This window comes from Micrasema longulum, unplaced genomic scaffold (genome assembly GCF_059751315.1).
Source record: "Micrasema longulum isolate JH-2025_06_02 unplaced genomic scaffold, ASM5975131v1 h1tg000480l, whole genome shotgun sequence".
Taxonomy (NCBI): Eukaryota; Metazoa; Arthropoda; class Insecta; order Trichoptera; family Brachycentridae; genus Micrasema; species Micrasema longulum.
Window position 1 is genome coordinate 158,820 of NW_028277677.1, and position 18,857 is coordinate 177,676.

Here is an 18,857-nt window from a genome sequence, read left to right on the forward strand (position 1 = left end):
AAATTATTTAAATATTATCTACGTATTATGAATACTTACTATTTTAATAATATTATCTAAATACGCTTTATTGTATAATTAATTTTACCATCAAGTATTTTATAAAACATTAAGTCACGGTATTTTATGCACGGTGCTTCAAAACCACGCCGCTAAAATTGAGGAATAAATTTTATTTCAAGTATTTCAAGACAAGCAAAAAATTCAGATAATTTTCGATTTACTCATTTTCAAAATTGTATAATCACAATTAGAAATATTATGTCGGGTCACCTCAAATCTCACTCCAAAATTTTTGCGTAATTTGTTATTTTCCACCTTGAAAACTAAACAGTAATTTTACATAAAAAATCAAGATAGCTAGAAATAATTTCAAATTAATTAAATATTAAAATATATATTTGAAACGCTAACTTTCTGGTTATTTATTAAGTGAAAATTAAAACTTTATTTAACCACTTATTGTTTATTAATTATTTACCCACCTGTTTCTGAGATACTTCGCGCCTGTTCATAAAGGTATAATTTAGAAATAAATACAATCCTTCTTTTATAATATTAATAGTGTTCACCCAAATATAAGACATGAATAAATAAATCACCAATTACTAAACGAATACAAAAAAACAATTTTCATAAAGACTGAACAATAAGTTATTTAGAAGCGTAATAGCTTGTAAACCTGTCAGTAATACAAAACAAAATATGTGGTTCAAAACCAAAATATTTTTATTTTAATTACGTGTAATTTTACCTATATAGGATAAGTTCATATTAAACATATCAAAATAACAATATAACAAGATTAAATCTTATTTTTAAAATGATGTTTTCGGTAGATAAATTAAAACGAGTAAAAACAATTATTTATGTATATAAAAGCGATCAATGTAATGCATTGTAAAATCCTACCTTAGTGTAAGGGATAAAAATGATAAGCTTGTAAATTTACTCAATTACGTAGAACACCCAATAGACTGCGTTGAATATCAGAAAGGATACTGGGAATATAACCCTGGAATATTTATCTATAACATTGACGTCTTTAATTTTAGGCATTGACGCCCTGATGACAGATGCACCACGTCTCAGGGCGTGTAACATCTTGGGCCGGGCACCAGTTACTCCTGGAAATCAATAAAGATAAGATAATTGATCGATAAAAATAATTTATCACGAGGCTTACCTAAAAATAAACTTTAGTGTTATTTTAATTATGTATAATAACAGAACACCTTAAAAACTACATTACCTTTGTAATAACAATAACGTTTGCACAATGTTAATCCACAAAAAAAAAATTGTAAATGTTTATTTTTTATCTTTTTCAAAAGTAAAATTATCGATAGAATATATTTTATTGTGATGGAAAATTATGTGTAAAAAAATATTAACATTGAAATAAAAGCTTCTCTAAACCGGACGTAAAAAATACCCCGGGATTTAATTCCAATATGAATCCCCAAATCACAATAAGTTTAGTTGCCATTTGTAATAAACAAATTTTTTTGGCAATGAGGAACTTCAGCCCTACGGGAAATGGGATGCAATAAATGTTTTTATATGCGCGGTAAAAATAAGAGCATTAAATTGTTCGGCAGTTTCCTGAAAATGTACGAAAAAAATAACAAAAAATATTTTAATAAAAACTAACTTCATAAGAATCAACCAATGATAAGGAGTTTTGGAAGATTTCCGGTTTGCTTGTCGTCAATGGACCAATGGGTGGAACTGATTGAGAATAAGCGGAAGAGAATCTCTGACGTCACATGCGGAGTTATTTCAGAAATACAAAACTTTAAAAATAACAGCGCTGATAATACGCGGGTTAACACATTTTTTCAATACTGTTATCATGTTAGCCATATATTAATTTTAATTCGCAACAATACGTTTAGCTTCTTAAAGCAGTGTTTTCTTTTTGTTAAGTTGCGTGGTTTTTGGCTAGCACATCGATGTATAACAGAGAATTCGTAAGTTTACACTCACCGACTTATATTTTCAAAGTAAGAACATGGGTTTTAAATCGATTTTGTGGCTCGACACATTTTAGCATAAAACCATCAAAACAATACTCTGATTACATCTTGTTGTCCTTATTCACCATCATCTCATGTCCGCTCTCTAGTTGGATCATATGGTGTCCATAAAAAGCCTCCACCCATCTCTGTCGGCTGCCTCCTGTCTTACTGTGCGTCCTCCCAAGTCAGGTCTGCGTTTTGCAGTTCTGAAATAAACTGCAGACGAAGAGACAGCAGCGGACGTCCAGGGCAGCGAGAACCTGATGCCTTGTGAAGTAGGTAAGCGTGGTTTAGGCTTTCAGGAGGCATCCGCAGAATATGGCCCAGCCATCCGATGTCCAGATTAGATATTTATATAATATATATTGTGTTGTGTGCGTAATTGGAACTGTGTCAGGTTTATGTTTTATGTAATAATGATCATAATATATTAACATATTACAACAGAGATGAAGAATATTTAAGAGAAGGTAATATATAAGTCTAGGCATCTACAGGGCTTATGACCTGTCAATGGCTGGTTTAAGTGGCCACTTTACACACTGTGTAATATTTACCAATCTGCCCATATTTGAACATTCCTTCAATTCTTTCATCTGTTGATGTATGTGAAGTTAAAGAGCTGTTGTTGAAATGTTCTTCATCTCTGTTGTGATATGTTTATATAAACAGCTTCTCAGGAAGTTGAATCCAGTCCTTGTCTACAAAAATTTGGACAAACTCAAAATATTGTTGATTATAATATATTATATCTAAATAGCACAACAATAACATTAAATAAATAATTAATTCTTTCCCTGAAAAGAGCGCGTGTTTTGTAGAAAATAAAATCGGGAAGAATAAATAAATTTATAATTAAATTAAAAACATATTCAAATAAAATAGAAATTAAATAATAGAAAATGTTTAAAAACTGTTTTGAAACGCAAAAGACGCAATAGAATTTAAGAAAATGTTTTTAAAATATAATAAAAGTTCAATAACAATCAAATCATTAAATTTAAACGTAATCCAAAAAAGGAATAAAACATTTTACCCTTGTGTCCTCGGTAGCGCAGGCCCGGCGCCCTGCTGAGGCCGGGGTGATGCGGGTGGCGGTAGACGGACGGGGAGCGTGCCATGCGGAAGCTGGGGGGGAAGGCGCCCTCGGGGCCCGGCGGCGCCGCCCCCGGCCGCCCGCGGATGGGTGCGATGGGGCTCATGAGCCGCACGTCCTGCAGCTCGATGATCTCGCGCTCGTCCCCCAACGACCGACTGCTCGGGCTCCGGCCCTCGTCTCTGCACCCACCTGAATGAGAGATACCATAAAATACGAACACACTAGCCAATGTAAAATTAAGTTTCTGTGGGCTATTGTGCTGAGCGTCTTTGGCACTTTGATGATGTTTCTGTTAGCATTACAGCGTCCATAATCGAGAATCTTAATTCTAAAAAAACTGCTTAAAAATCCTCTGAAGACGCTGCTGTAACGCCGTGTTATATTATGCAAAATATGACATGTTTTTGTTCAGCTTCTTGTACATATATATGTTTCTTCATGTTGTAATTGGCTTAGGCCGTATATATAATAAATAAATAAATATGCAGGTGTTAAAAAAAAACACATACACCGCAAGACAAAAAAAATTACGAGTTTACCTGCTACCGCGCCCCTTGACTTTACTGAACCCTTTTTCTAAGAAATCCTTTATCGATACCTCTTTCTTTTGTTTAATAAATTAAGGACACTATGTGTCACCTTTCTACAATATTTACATTTTAAAATGTCTCAACAGTCTTGTTTTACCCGCGTTTGAGTGAACATAACACAACAATCATGGAAAGTGCAAAGCAAATGTCGATTGCGATAAAATCCAAAATAATCACATTGTCGCAAGAAAACATATCTAATTGTGAAATATCTCGTCGAGTTGGGTATTCAGAAGGTGCAGTGAGGTTTTTATTAAAAAAAATCCAAGAAACTGGATCCATAGAACGGAAAAAAGGAAGCGGACGGGGGCGCGTGACATCTGCCCGAGATGATCGCTTAATAAAAAAAATTGTTATGCGCGATCGATTTTTAACGGCACCTGAAATACACGCAGAGGTGCAGTCTACCAGCACATCAACATTTTCAGTAAAAACAGTGTCCAGGCGGCTGTTGGAGCATGGTTTCCAAGCACGGAGTCCCGCAAAGAAACCATTACTCACGGACAAAATGAAGAAGGCTAGACTGGATTGGGCGAAAGAGCACCAGAATTGGACTTTGGAGGATTGGCAAAATGTTGTTTTCTCTGATGAATCAAAATTCAACCTTTTTGGTCCAGACGGCAGAAAGATAGTTCGACGAAAACGTGGGGAAAGATATCATCCGTCGTGCGTCACTCGAACCGTTAAACATTCACCCTACGTGATGATTTGGGGGTGCATGACAGCATACGGTTTAGGACCTCTAAATTTTGTACAGGGTACGATGAATGCCATTCAGTACAAAAAAGTGTTAAAAAAACATATTATTCCAACAATCGAGGACATTACGCAGTATACCGCGGACCCAATTTTTCAGGACGATTCTGCGCCGTGCCATAGAGCCCGCACTGTGAGTACAAATATATATATTTTTAAATGCATTTTGTGACCACATGATAAATAATTTATTGTTTTTTTATAGATCAATGAATTCAAGGAGAAAATTGGCTTAAAATCGTTGACGTGGCCCGGGAATAGCCCTGATTTGAACCCGATAGAAAATTTATGGGCGATTATGAAAAAAAAAGTCGGGAAAAAAAAATCAAAAAACATTGAGGAATTAAAAAAAAACTTAATTCAAGTTTGGGAAGAAGAAATAACATCAGAAATTTTAGATTCGCTTTACGCTTCTCTAAATAATAGAAGTTTACATGTTATAAAAAATAAAGGTGAATTCACTAAGTACTAAATATTTTTAAATGTTATAAATATGTTTAAATGTAAAATACTTTAATTTAAAATAAAGCGATAAGAACCTACTTCTTAAATATGAATTAAAAAATAACATGTCTTTTATTATTCCATCACAAACACTCGACCATAAATGAACCGTTATGGGTCTCTAAGGTTCGGGTAATCTGATACCTGATATATAATGGCAATTTCTAAGTACAATTCATGAGTAAGATTTTTTATTTTAACCTTGAAATAACGAGTAGTCATCACATATGTCAAACAATATAAAAAAAACTAATTAAATATCAAGAATAATTCATTATATGTCAATTTTAGTTTTTTTTGAGAACTCGTAAATTTATTTGTCTTGCGGTGTACGTATACTGTTTAATAATCTAATTTCTATAATTTATAAACATAACCATATAATTATGGCCTGATATAGCAGAATACGAATTCATAATTTTAAAAATTATAGACATATTTTTCTAGTCTTGTATTCTATGTAGAATTATGTGAAATCATAGCCATACAAAGGTGGATGAAGAATATAAAAATAATAGTAACGATCCATTTTGAAAAAATTGACGCCGAATAAAGGTTACTGAAATCGCATAAAAAACAGCGAAGCTAAAATGACAGTGTCAGATTAGTCCTAACGCTCCTATATACCTGCGTGAAAAATTTCAACGCTTGTCAGTTCATGGTTTACTTTTTCGTTCTAATTCTCAAGGCACTCTCTTAGTACCCATCCACAATTCCTCTTTCTTCTCTAACTCATATAGTGTCCACGCGGCTCGACTGTGAAATCATCTCCCATCCACCATCAAAGATGTTACTACATTATCTCTGTTTAAATCACGTCTGAAGAAACATCTCCTTTCTCTTCCTTAATCTCTCCTCCATTCCTTATTCCTCTTTTTTCATTTTTCCCATTGAGTAATAGTTTTTGATTTAAGGTAATTAATAAACAAATACGTTTATTTCTATTTTTATATATCTTTGGCTTTTTAATCTTTATTTTCTATTGAATATGTTCTGTAATTGAATTACAAAAACATTTATATAATTTTATTGGTTGGTTGGAAGAAATTGCCATTTGGCAATAAGCCCGCCAATGTACAAATAACATTAAGTACAAAAAATTAAATAATTAAAAAAAGGAGGCCTTGGAACAACAAAAAAGGCGTTGGAAGACCTAAAAAAAAGTAGACAGATGACATTATCCAGCATGCGGATCGTAGATGGCAGAAGATTGCCTAAAATATAAAATATTGGAAGAGTTTAGAAAAAGCAGTAGTAAATAGTAGTCATAAAGACTGAATGATGATGCCGTGGTTATTTACCTTATTTTAAATTGCAAAAAGCCATGCTAACGCGATGGTCCAAAATTTGCCTCTGCAGGACACCACATCCAAGATGTATTTTAGTCCATTGGTCGATGATATACATACGCGCCAAATTATTTAACCAGAAGCTTAGAGCGTAGACTAAAGAAAGCAACTTTTCATTTTCTGTTTAAGAGACATGCAGAACAAAAGAACACCTAAAAAGGACGACAGGACGTGGTTACATTATTCAGTTCAGTGTTCAGTGTTCAGTCTTCACCTAGTCACATCGTCCAGTTCGAATCAGCCTCGCTGTCCTGTATTATTATTCACCATTTAATAAATACACATCGAACACCAACCTATTTTCTTATGTTATTTCCAACTGGTGTACGAGCTCAAATTCCTGTTTTTTTTGTGGTAGTAGTTTTATTTATTGTATGCTTTCGTTGATCCAATTAAAAGTCTTTGCAAATTTTTGTAACATTTCCAAATAATATCGTCGCGTCGGTGGTACTACAGAACCGCGTAAACGGTTTTTTTTACAAAAATATTTTAGTGGAATAAATTCGTTATAGGGAATAAGTGCCGTTTATTTTAAATTATGACTTTTCACTCAGAAAAATGCTTTTCCGATACTCTCGCAGTATTTTTGGTTGATTAACTTATGCCTAGCAGAGATGGATCCGATTAGACCCAGAGTATTGAAAATCATTAATTATGTAAAAAGCATACGTCAATTTCCTTATCAAAATGTTACACAAAACATTACCACGGGTCTTTCTAAAGATTCAGAGCAAATATTGATGGTTAAATGGTATGGAAAAATCAATTTTAAATGCCCGAACGGAAAGTTTTAAAACTGGGTCTAATCTGACCCATCACTGCCAAGCATATATTTTTTTGAGGAAGCGGGCTTTAAGAGTTAAAAGCGTAAGTAAAACATATTTTAACAGAACGGTATTTCTATCGATAGTTACGCGGTATTGCAGTATCACCGACGTCATGTAAGACTCTAGGGGCCCTACTTATAAACTTGGCATTAAGTCACGCCTAGGTATAGTGGTGGAATACGGATAGAAATACCATACTTATTACAGTGGTAGAATAAGGATGGTATTCTCATCCTTATTTTAGCACTATGACTAGACGTAACTTTTATACCAGGTTTATGGCGCTATGTGTTTTTATAAACTTTTTTTTTTAAAACGCGAAATTGTGGAATGTCATTTATATTTTCAAAAAGTTACCCCTTTTGAGATAAATCATTTAATATGAATATCTATCTATAACTAAATAAATAACATTGAAAATACCATTTTGATTACTGTTAAAGGTCTGCAAATGATTTTCTACTGCTTTACAATACATATACGATTCGAGCTGCATGTTTTCAATGAATAAAATTTGCTTTAATCTTTTCTTAATTATATCCATCAAGCATTAATTAGTTTTTGCAAATATGCAATTAGCTATCTCATTACGAATACCACATCTCAGGTTTTGAACTTTAATATCAAATCAACAAGAATTAAAATACAAACCTATAATTTTCTTGTCATCGCCATCTTTAACTTTCGATTTGGTCTTCTTTTTCGCCCTGGCACCCCAGTAGGTGTAGTTGACAGCTGCATACTCTAACAAAGCAGCAAACACGAAAACGAAACACATGACCAGGTAGATATCGATGGCCTTAACGTAGGATATTCGAGGAAGACTACTGCGGACTCCTGTACTGATCGTAGTCATGGTCAGAACGGTGGTAATACCTGGAAATGAGATTTTTTAATATTACGCTTTTGAAGAAAATGCTTAACCATGAGAAATTTTTTCCCCATTATTGAGGCCTCTTACAAAATAATATAAATAATAACACCAAATAATTCATTTTTAAATTCTACATGTTTTAAAAAATAATCACTGTTTAATCTGTGTAATAATTACGGCAGTAAGGTATTACCCAAAAGGTTTTTCCCTAAAAAATTAAATATATCTGAATATAATTCATCAAATCTCTTACGGCGTTTGCTCTTATCTCTTAAGTAAAATTGTGTAAAGTATTTTTAAAATTCACGATTATCATTATCATCATTCCCTTTCCGCACCTAATAGTGTATAGGGCACTGCATCGGTACACCAACCGCAATGAATCTTGATAAATTTTGTTACATGAAGGTAAGATAATCAGTCTTACGCTTCAAGTACCAGTCCAGACACTGTAAAATATTCTAGTGTAAAAACACATTTTCAAATGAACATTTCATGTCAACCATGTCGGGAATCGAACCCGAGACCTCTTGCATGATAGGCAAACACACTGACCACTACGCCACGGGGCCGACTTCAAGATAATAAGACAATATTATTTATTAAAAATTCGTTTGTTGTTCGAGTTGATTTAAATTGAATTTCCTAATAATGACGGGAAACAGGACATATTATAAAAGCAGAAGATATATATATATTGTATTGTTATTACTAACGCTTAAATGATGATTTTGAATAAAGCTTAAATGAGTGTTCACCTAGAGCGACTCTGGCAGATGTAGCCTCGTGGTTGATCCAGAAACTAACCCAAGACAGCATCACAATGAGGATGCTTGGGAGATATGTTTGGAACACAAAATACCCGATATTCCTCTGAAGCCGGAAGCTGAGTGATAAACGCTGATAAATTCCGGTGGCTAGTTTTTCCTGAAAATAGCAAAAGTGTATCATAAATTATGAATATTTATTATCACGAAACGTTAGTTTATGCTTAAGAATGAAAGGATGACTGTTAAGAGTGCCTTAAATGCCCGATTTTTCATTAAAATGCTTGTCTCAATTAAAAGTCAGTAAAAACGAACAACTATTTCAATTAAAATTTGATTTATGAAATGAACGCACTTTTCGCACTTTTGTGCCAAAATTTAAAATACAAACTGGCAGATCTTTGGTAACAGTCATGTCACTATTTATGTCCCTACTTTCAAGAAAATTGCACCATTTAAAAGTTAAGCTTTTAGAGAACATGCTGTCATCCAAGCTTATACAATAATTCTGTGAAAACTTTTTTCTCAGTAAGCAGTTTTACATCGAAAACTATGATATCCAGCTTTGAAAGATATTCTACAACTGAAGCCATACCGGAACTTGAGATGTTTGGATGACTGCAATGCGCCAGGGCGCATTTATTCATATATGCAAAAATGCCTGTTTAACCGGTATCCGGTCTATCCGGCCTAATTTTACTATCTGGCGGATACCGAATAGTAGCTCAATATCCGGCCTAAAAACCAATAAATTCATGAAATTAAAGCCACTTAATTGATTTATTAATACCGTTGATTATTTGGTAAACTAATTTTGGTCATAAAAAAAACATTCATCAGTGTTCTAAAACGAGAATGCAACCTGCAAATATAAAAAACAAAAAAATCTTTAATTAAAAATATATTTACCTTTAAAAAATAAAGCGTGTTGAAACAACCCGAAACCATTATGATAATTTAATTAATAAACTTATAAACTACATTGATTTGCCTCTCATTGATAAAAATATCGTGAAAATATTTTAACCGCTTTTAATTTTACGGACCTTATTTTTTTTTAACAATCACAAAAATTCGAGTAGCGGGGTGTTTTTAGTGTTGTGTTAGACAATGAACCGGATCCAGCAATCCGATTTAGGGACTAGCCGGATATCCGGTATCCGGCCAAACCACTATCCTTTTCATCGCTTAAAATGCATGTCAAATGCGGCAGACGCCTGTCATATGGTAGCGCTAGGAGCAACACCATATTGAACCATCAGTATCGTTAAGATGAAACTGTAGTCCTGAGGCTAGTGTCGCGGACTCCCGGACCGAATCCACTCTACCCCAACTTAATTCCCATTTTCAGGAAGTGAGCAACAGTAACAATTGGCTGAAAATGCCCTCAAAATTGAAATATTTGGGTAAATAATATGAACGATATTATTTATTTATTATGTCAAAAAACAAAGGAGAGTTTTTCAATTAACTATCATAAAATATTTTAGCATATCCTTATGGTAATTCAGTAGACTCAAATCAGTAGACTTGTTCAAACTCTTCTTTGTCTTGGGAGAATTTTTTAATTAAAAAAAAAAAATTGACAATAAATTTCATAAAAGGTACTTTTACACATCTAGTAAATGTTATCACTGTAACTCTTCAAAAAAAGAGACTAACTTTTGTGCTTGGAGAGTGACTTACATTGTTGTAGTTGTTTATTTATAAGTTTATATAATTTTAAATTCGAGTTCATGAGAAAAAAAATAAAACATAGGATATATAAAGAAAAATCATAAAACAATAATACATTCATACTAATTAAAATTAAATGTAGTTTTTACACGTATTCCAAAAAAATCTTTAGATTTACTTTAAATTTATTTATTGATATATTATTTTTTATAGTTTTTAGTTCATTGGGAAGATTATTATAATTTTTTATACCCTTGAAGAGAAAGCTATTTTGACCATGGCAAGTGTGGAATTAAGGAATTTTAATATTATGGTTTTTGGTATTTATAATGTAATTTTACAATAATGTAATAATAACAAGATTATTCTAAGATTTTTTGTTTCTAAAGCAAATAAATAAATGTTTTTTTTTTTTTTTTGTGAATTGTAGTTGGATTAAATTTTTTAATATTTATCGAATAATCTTCAATTGCGGTAGAGAAAACTGGATTGGATGACAGTAAAATATCGGTACCCGAAGAATGAATGGAGAGAGACAACTGGAAACGAATTTAAGTGAAGAAAAATAATTCGACTATTTCTTAAAGGTGCTTTAAATATTTAACTGGTTGTATCCTATGAGAAGATGACATTATATTAATTAATTTAATGTTTGTACTTTTCTATCATTCGTTTCATAGCCAATAATTGTGAACTGCGGAAGTTCCGCTTCTTCAACTCCTCGAACTGGAGTCTCCTTCCAATACATCACCACGTCCAGAACGGTATAACCATCTGAAAATGAACATTGTCAATAAATCATATTTGGAAACTCAGAGCGAAACTGGATGGTAAAAACATGGGCGATAAATCGGATTTAAGATAAACAACAAAATACATTTAAAAAATATAATACAGTACTTACAACTTTCTATTTCCACTGTGCAGTTTTGTGCGTCTAGGGGATAGTAATGAAGATCCATCATGCAGGCCAATGTAGTAGTAAATCTCATACCGTACGTTATACTTCCGTCTCCACTCAGCCGGACTAGCTTATTTCTCTCCGTCACATCATGGAGGAAACTGAAATATGATTTGAAATATTTGTCAATACATAATATACATGTAAATTACCTTAGATTTATAAACGTGGAAGAAGCCGAGTACATATGCCAAGACAGACGCCTGTGGTGTTCCTGCGTCTATAGTCAAGGTTCCCAAACTTTTTTGTGTCGTAGACCCCTTGCCATGTTTTTCGGTTTTTGGTAGACCCCCTACTTACCTGATATTGATTTTTCATAAATTTCTAACTTTAGTGAAGTTTAGTGTTAAAAACATAAAGTTAAAACAAATATTAAGTTTTATACATTTATTAATTGAATTTATATTAAAACTACTCAAAATGAAAATTTGTATCTGTTATGTAAAATAAACGTAACATAAAAAAAACTAAGCAATAAGTAAATGTTTTTAGTGGGAAGGATAAACCTGATGCTTTAAAAATAAATTATCAACATTTGGCGTCAATTTTGTCAGGTTTAATCTTAAATCTCCTCGGCCAATGATGTCTAGTCTGTTTCTTTTTTTTGTTAGGAGATTGGTTACAGCGCTGAACCCCTTTTCCACTAGGTATGACGATGGAAAGGAAATTGAAAATTTGCTCGCTATATTCCATAATACAGGATCAGTAACGGGTATGTTTTTTTGCAGCCAGAAGTCAGAAGTACTATCAGTGTATGTTGAGATCCACTATCGTGGTACCCATTTTCATTTCATGGACCCCCAATTTTTTTTTTCGTTGACGTAGACCCCTTGCAGGTTGTCATAGACCCCTGGGAGTCGATATAGACCACTCAGGTTGGGACATCTATAAGGCGTTAGAAACACGTGCTCAAGCTAGATCTAGCATACTGTTTAAAGTGCGATGGTTAAAGACTACTGAATCACGAAATCACTGAACCTTTCGGCTACAAGTTCTGAAAGGTAATTATTTCGTCCTGAGTCACGATTATAAGATTAACACTAAAATCAACAATATTTTGAGTTTGTCCAAATTTTTGAAAACTAAATAATAAAATTAAAACTATATAAGAACTTTAAAAAAACTTATAAACTTAAAAACTTAAAACTTTAAAAATTAAAACTTAAAAACTTAAAATTGAAAAACTTATACACTTTAAAAAAAAAAAACTAATTAAAAACCAAAAGTAAATAAAATCTAAAACTAAATAAAAAAAGATAACACTAAAATGATGAAATCTATTCCGAAAGTTCAGTTGTATTCAGATTGTATTTTGTAAAGACTAAAGGTCTAATATCCAATTGATAATTTTTAAGTGTACTGATTACGTATTTTTTCATGCCCGGGCGGATGAAGAATACAGTTCTAAGTTAACTATTATCATAATAGTACGTTTTAAAGGATTAATGGATGCGTTGCAACTTTATCATCCCTGTAGTAAGTAAAGATTTTAATGTTAAATCTATTTATTATGCCCGTAAAAGGGTCCTCAAAGTTAATAATTACCTGTTCTATTTATGGAAATACTTTGAGAATAAATGGAATTACCTTTTAAAATGCCATTGAGAGCCCATTACCTTTTATCTTTTTGGAAACAAAATTTACTACCGAGGTTAATAAGTTGAATTTCGATTAATGTTTCTAGAAACGACTTTTAAACGATGGTTTATTTTAAGGGTATTATAGCAACTCTTAATTATGTGGGAATAAAACGTATTAGTAGCTAAAAATACCATTTTCGAAAAATTAATGAATTACAATGATTTTACCTATAGCATCTCGGCAGTTGAATAAAATAGGTTTATCCATAAAAAACTATAAATACTTTAAAAACATGTTTGAGTAATTAATAATAAATAAATAAACAATTTTAAATAACCTTATAGCCACTCAAAAAAATAAAACGTCTTCAATATTTATGTTTTTAAATAGCTAGCTTTTATCAGGGATAAATAAGTTGATAAATTAGTTTTGTCGTTTAACAGTAAGAATTTTCCCGATAGAATGATATATTTTTTCGGGATAAAAAGCCTGTATCGATTGCCGGTCCATTTAACTATTGCTATGCAAAAAAATGACGACTTGTTAGTCCATGGCGAGGTAGCATCGTTATTCTGTTTTAATGTTAATACATTTTCCCACTTAAAATTCATTTTTCAGCTGAGAATTTTCCAGAGGGAGAGTTATATTTTTCAGTAGGTGAAAAGGTTTTCATGGTCACTGTTATCTGTGACGTCTCAGTTTACCCTGAAGATGGCTCCTGCAATGGTAGCTGAAACGTCGAAACAAATTCAACGCACACGATATCACCCAAAAAAGAAACAGATTTATATCTTTCAGGGTGAAAAGTAGGTTGTGACATTTGTCAGCTCTCCAGCTATCACTTTGTAAAAAAATCACGTTGATTGGTTGATCGGTTGCTCCGTTGCGACGTGAAGGAAACACAAACAAGCCAACAATCACACTTCAGGAGGTCTTCAAAAATAGTCATGTCCACTTTTGTTAAAATTGAGTAGATGTGACGTTTAGTTTATGTGGTTTCTATATTGAAGCAGAATAGTGAGGGACTTGACCAAATTTGAAATTAAGTAATTTAATAACATTTTATTTTTGTGCAAATAGAAGTGATATTGATACATTTGAAGCAAAAATAATGCTCCAAAATAAATGTATGAAAATACTCATTTTTGAAAATTGTCTCCTGACTTTCGCATTTAAAATATGCATACTTATATGTATTTAGTATTTATGTATTGTACCTACCTTCATATTATATGTACGTATATAATATCGTTAACGATTAATAAAGATAGCGTAATAAACATATTTCTTTACTCTGTTCGCTGTTTATTACCTTTCTTGGCAAAAATATATAAATGAATCACTAAACGTAAAAACTGACAAAACGTACTTTTATTGACCATTCCGTGTGATATACGAGCATTATTCGCACTCTGAAGTCGTCGATAAATCCGTCAAATCAAACAAATTTGATTACCTACCTATTTTTATCATTTGCAAAAAACGTATCGGGCACCCAGATCTTCTCAGCAAAGTCTCCTGACAGGGTCAGGACCTCTTCTTCGGAACTAAACGCCAGTCGCTCATCCTTCCAATACTGGTTCAAGTACATTGTGATAGTGTAATCCTGAAAAAAGTACAATAACTCATGGATTACTCAATTAAATGATGTTCCCTTAATAAATTAAGAAGAAATAAACATACTCGTATAATATCACAGGCACATTGAAATTATCTACCTAAATTTAATTTTCCACACACGTTGGTGATATAAAAGTCCAGGCATTTACAGAGCCTATGACCTTATATATATCATCTGCTGGGTTAAGTGATCACTTACATTCACCATTCTACCCATTGGTAGTTGATTTCCTTATTCGCGTGCTATATTTTTTAGTTTTTTTTATGTATAATATACAAATGTATAATGATCTTGACAAATTCAACCACATAACCGAATATCGCACGCAACTACACTGGCTCAGTATAAGGCATAGAAAAAACATTCACATTCTATCACATCTTCACAATATTTTAAATAATCCCACTTCACCTGTTTATCTGAGAGAGCTCTTCCAACCTCTATCACAACACGGACTATCTCTTCGTTCTAGTAACGAGAGAACCCTTTTAATACCCTTTCATCGCTCTAATTTTCTTGCCTCCTCTGTCACAGTAGTAGCTGCTCGATTATGGAATAATCTATCATTTAAGTCAAGATTGAAATGTCACTATCAAAATATTTAAGTTGTATCTTTATCCTTCTTCTTCCTTCCCATCCCCTCTCCTCTCTTCATAGTTTAGTGTTATTTTTTTATACATTTTTATTTTGTAAATCTTTGTTTTTAATTTTGTATAAAATTGTAAGATTTAATATGTTCATGTACTTGTAATTTTCTCAAACTGAACGGTTTGGGTTGGTAGGAAGAAATTGCCTTATGCAATATACCCTTATATGTATATAAAGTGTTAAATAAATATAATGTACAAAATTGAAAAAAAAAATATGCTTGGCTTGGATATAACATTCCCATGAATGATTATTATTATTGTGGATAATTTATATAGCGCCATTTTTGTGAAAATCACCTCAAGGACGTTGTACAATAAATAATATCCGAACACGTTTTGCAGCTACATAGCGCATTGGCGGTTGAGATTCAAGTTCCTAGTTTCCAATTATAATTTAATTTAATAACAGAAAATAATAGGAGCTATATTACATGATGTTTTGCAGCGACAGAGCGCATGGATGGTATAAAGATTAGCCCCCATATACATTTTTTTTAAATGAAATGAGTTTTTCTAATTATTTTCAAGTTTACAAATAAGAGCTGGATAACAACACATCCTGCAGCTGCAGAGCACATAGACGGTTGAAATTCTAAACCCCATTTATGAATTTTAAGTTTGAAATAATTCAACAAAGATTTACATAAAAAATATACATTTACAGAGTAGTAAGTTAGTCAAGTGTTCATGATAAAAAGTAAACAATAAAGAATCAAATAAATAAAGCACCGTTTTCACATATTGAATTGTAGTGATGGATTCTCATAAAGAAGAATAAACATTTATCATCATGGAAGTATCAGAAAAACTAACAGTCTATATGTAAACATCATAAAATATTAAAGTTAGTATATGACCTACTCTATCTAACAGCAACTAAATAACATTTAAACAAACTAAGCAATTAAATGTAACTGAACTCTTTAAACTAGAATCCTTAAAATGGATTTATAAATTAGCCATTGATGTAATTGTAGACAAAAAAGTTAAACTTGAAAAAAATTGTACTACACATGGACACAATACGAGAATATCAGAAAAATATCATTTACAACCTTCTGAAACGAGACAAGGACAGTAGAGACTAATAAACCATGGACTGAAATTAAACTGTAAACTACCAGACAAAACTAAGCAAAAGACTTGGACAACCTTTACAAAAGGCGTTAAAACTGTTATCATTAACAGTAGCATGTGAATTTCAAAATTTAAAATATTTTGTTAAATGTATGTAACCCGTAAGGGTTTATCAATGAAATTTTATAATAAAAATAAAAAAACAATATCCTGCCGATGACGGTGTAAATAATTTATCATACTTGTTGGATTTCTTCAAAATTGTTCAGATGACACCCAGAGTAATAATACACCAGCCTCGTATAGAGTCGCCCATACGGACGAAAAACATCTTACGATTTTCACTCACGAAGTTAGCTACAGTTTACAGCAATACACCGGGCCGTAAGTAAACAAAAATAATCGAAAAAGCTCTTCCAAACACGTGTTATTTATAGACCAACACAAAAATTTAATTAAAAATACATAAGCACACGTCCCCTTGGCACTGTAAATATACTCAAGAAGTTAACCTAATTATGAATTAACCACCTCAACTTTGAAGGGTAAGTAAATCTTAGCAAATTTTAGAGATTGTGAACAGCTCGGTTTTATCAGAGATAGTTGTTTGGGAAATTGATTAGGTTTATAACGCGAAATCCATCAAATCAATTTATTGATATTGCCATGTTTTATTTATTACATTTTATCAAGTAACCAATATTATCATTTTTGTCGAGATTGTATTTTAATCCTGAAAGTGTGCGAGTCCTGTTTGATTAGTAATAAAACGAAACGCTGGACAGTAATAAAAAAATCACCTACAAAGTATTTGTTCAGAAAAGTTATATATATATATGTAGAACGAGAAAAATAGCACTAATCGGTTATAAAAAAATATCAGTGAGTTAAAAAACAATGTTTGCGAGTACATTAAATTGTCGCGTATTTCAAAAAACAAGTTTTTTGTTCTAAAAATATTTGTCAAAACTACTCACGCATTGCCGCATGATAAAAATTTAAGGATCTTCAGCTTCACAAGATTACTGATCCAAAAATATATTTTGCCTTTTTATAAACTGAGCATTTCATTTTTTTATGTTTTCTTTTTCTTGATGATTTGCCATTTTCAACGAGTTATAAATAACTCAATAAATAACTTAAGAAAATGGAAATATAGTTGGAGTAGAGTGGAATTCGAATCACGGACCATTGGTCCGTGTGTCAAAGACACTAGCCACAGGACCACAACCCGATTCAATTCAATTCAATAAACTTATTGACAGGTTTATTCAATTAACATTTATGTAATTGGTATATGAGTAGTAATATACAAAATATGTTCATAATAACATTAAACAATAAATAGATAAAAAAATATTTTTAAATCCAGAGAGACAGGATATTTTTTTATTTATTTTTATTATAAAATTTCATTGATAAACCCTTACGGGTTACATACATTTAACAAAATATTTTCAATTTTGAAATTCACATGCTACTGTTAATGATAACAGTTTTAACGCCTTTTGTAAAGGTTGTCTGAGTCTTTTGCTTAGTTTTGTCTGGTAGTTTATTGTATAATTTCAGTCCATGGTTTATTAGTCTCTACTGTCCTTGTCTCGTTTCAGAAGGTTGTAAATGATATTTTTCTGATATTCTCGTATTGTGTCCATGTGTAGTACAATTTTTTTCAAGTTTAAGTTTTTTGTCTACAATTACATCAATGGCTAATTTATAAATACATTTTAAGGATTCTAGTTTAAAGAGTTCAGTTACATTTAATTGCTTAGTTTGTTTAAAACGTTATTTAGTTGCTGTTAGATAGAGTAGGTCATATACTAACTTTAATATTTCATGATGCTGTATTTGTAGTCTGTTTATGTCATTTTGATTTCCTGTTCCCCACAGTAGTTGAATATAACATATTTTAGTTTTTACATCTTCGTACAGTATCATTTTTTGGGTTTTTGGAACAAAATTTTTGATTTTTAAAAAAAGACTCGTTAATTTAGAAGGTTTATTGTTCCTCCTTAAGATCCGCCTAAATTGATTTATGCGGTGTTATTTATTTTAATATAAGCGACGCCGACAATGAAAGTAAAAAAAGATTTGGACGTCTTTGTTGTTGGAAAACATCACTTGTACCACGATTAAATTCGTTGTACAAGATTGAAGACCGTCGGATGCGTTTTGTTATTTCGTAGCATTTTCGACGTGTAACAAATTAGTGGCATATTTTTGTACGATCGTATTAACATATTAAAATGGCTGTGCTTGACAGCGTCCTGTCCCCGTCTGGCCGGCTCCCCCCCTCCCCACTTCTCCAGCCCGCCGTGGTAGGGAGCCACCCCGTGACGTCAGACGATCGCGTCCCCCGGAACGATGACGAGGGCGATCCACACCACGGCTGGCTGCAGATCGTGCTCAACGAGTGAGCAGTCCACCCACTAGTTCAATTGTTATCTTATCGCCCCTGCACAAACCGTCCCTAGGTTTACGAATAGCTGTGACCTCTCAATTT

The 18,857-nt window shown here is 32.4% G+C and overlaps 1 protein-coding gene across 1 annotated transcript in view; it reads right to left on the minus strand.

Moving 5' to 3' along the window:
* Window positions 1-687: 687 nt before the first annotated feature.
* The window catches only part of Lcch3 (Ligand-gated chloride channel homolog 3), a 40,172-nt gene continuing 22,002 nt past the window's right edge, over window positions 688-18,857 (minus strand). The window contains exons 4-10 of the mRNA XM_088226929.1: window positions 14,467-14,612; window positions 11,369-11,526; window positions 11,123-11,238; window positions 8,779-8,947; window positions 7,798-8,022; window positions 3,058-3,309; window positions 688-1,127 (exon numbers count right to left, since the gene is read on the minus strand). Coding sequence (XP_088083055.1) covers window positions 949-1,127; window positions 3,058-3,309; window positions 7,798-8,022; window positions 8,779-8,947; window positions 11,123-11,238; window positions 11,369-11,526; window positions 14,467-14,612 — 1,245 coding nt within the window. The 3' untranslated portion in view covers window positions 688-948. The remainder of the gene's footprint in view (window positions 1,128-3,057; window positions 3,310-7,797; window positions 8,023-8,778; window positions 8,948-11,122; window positions 11,239-11,368; window positions 11,527-14,466; window positions 14,613-18,857) is intronic.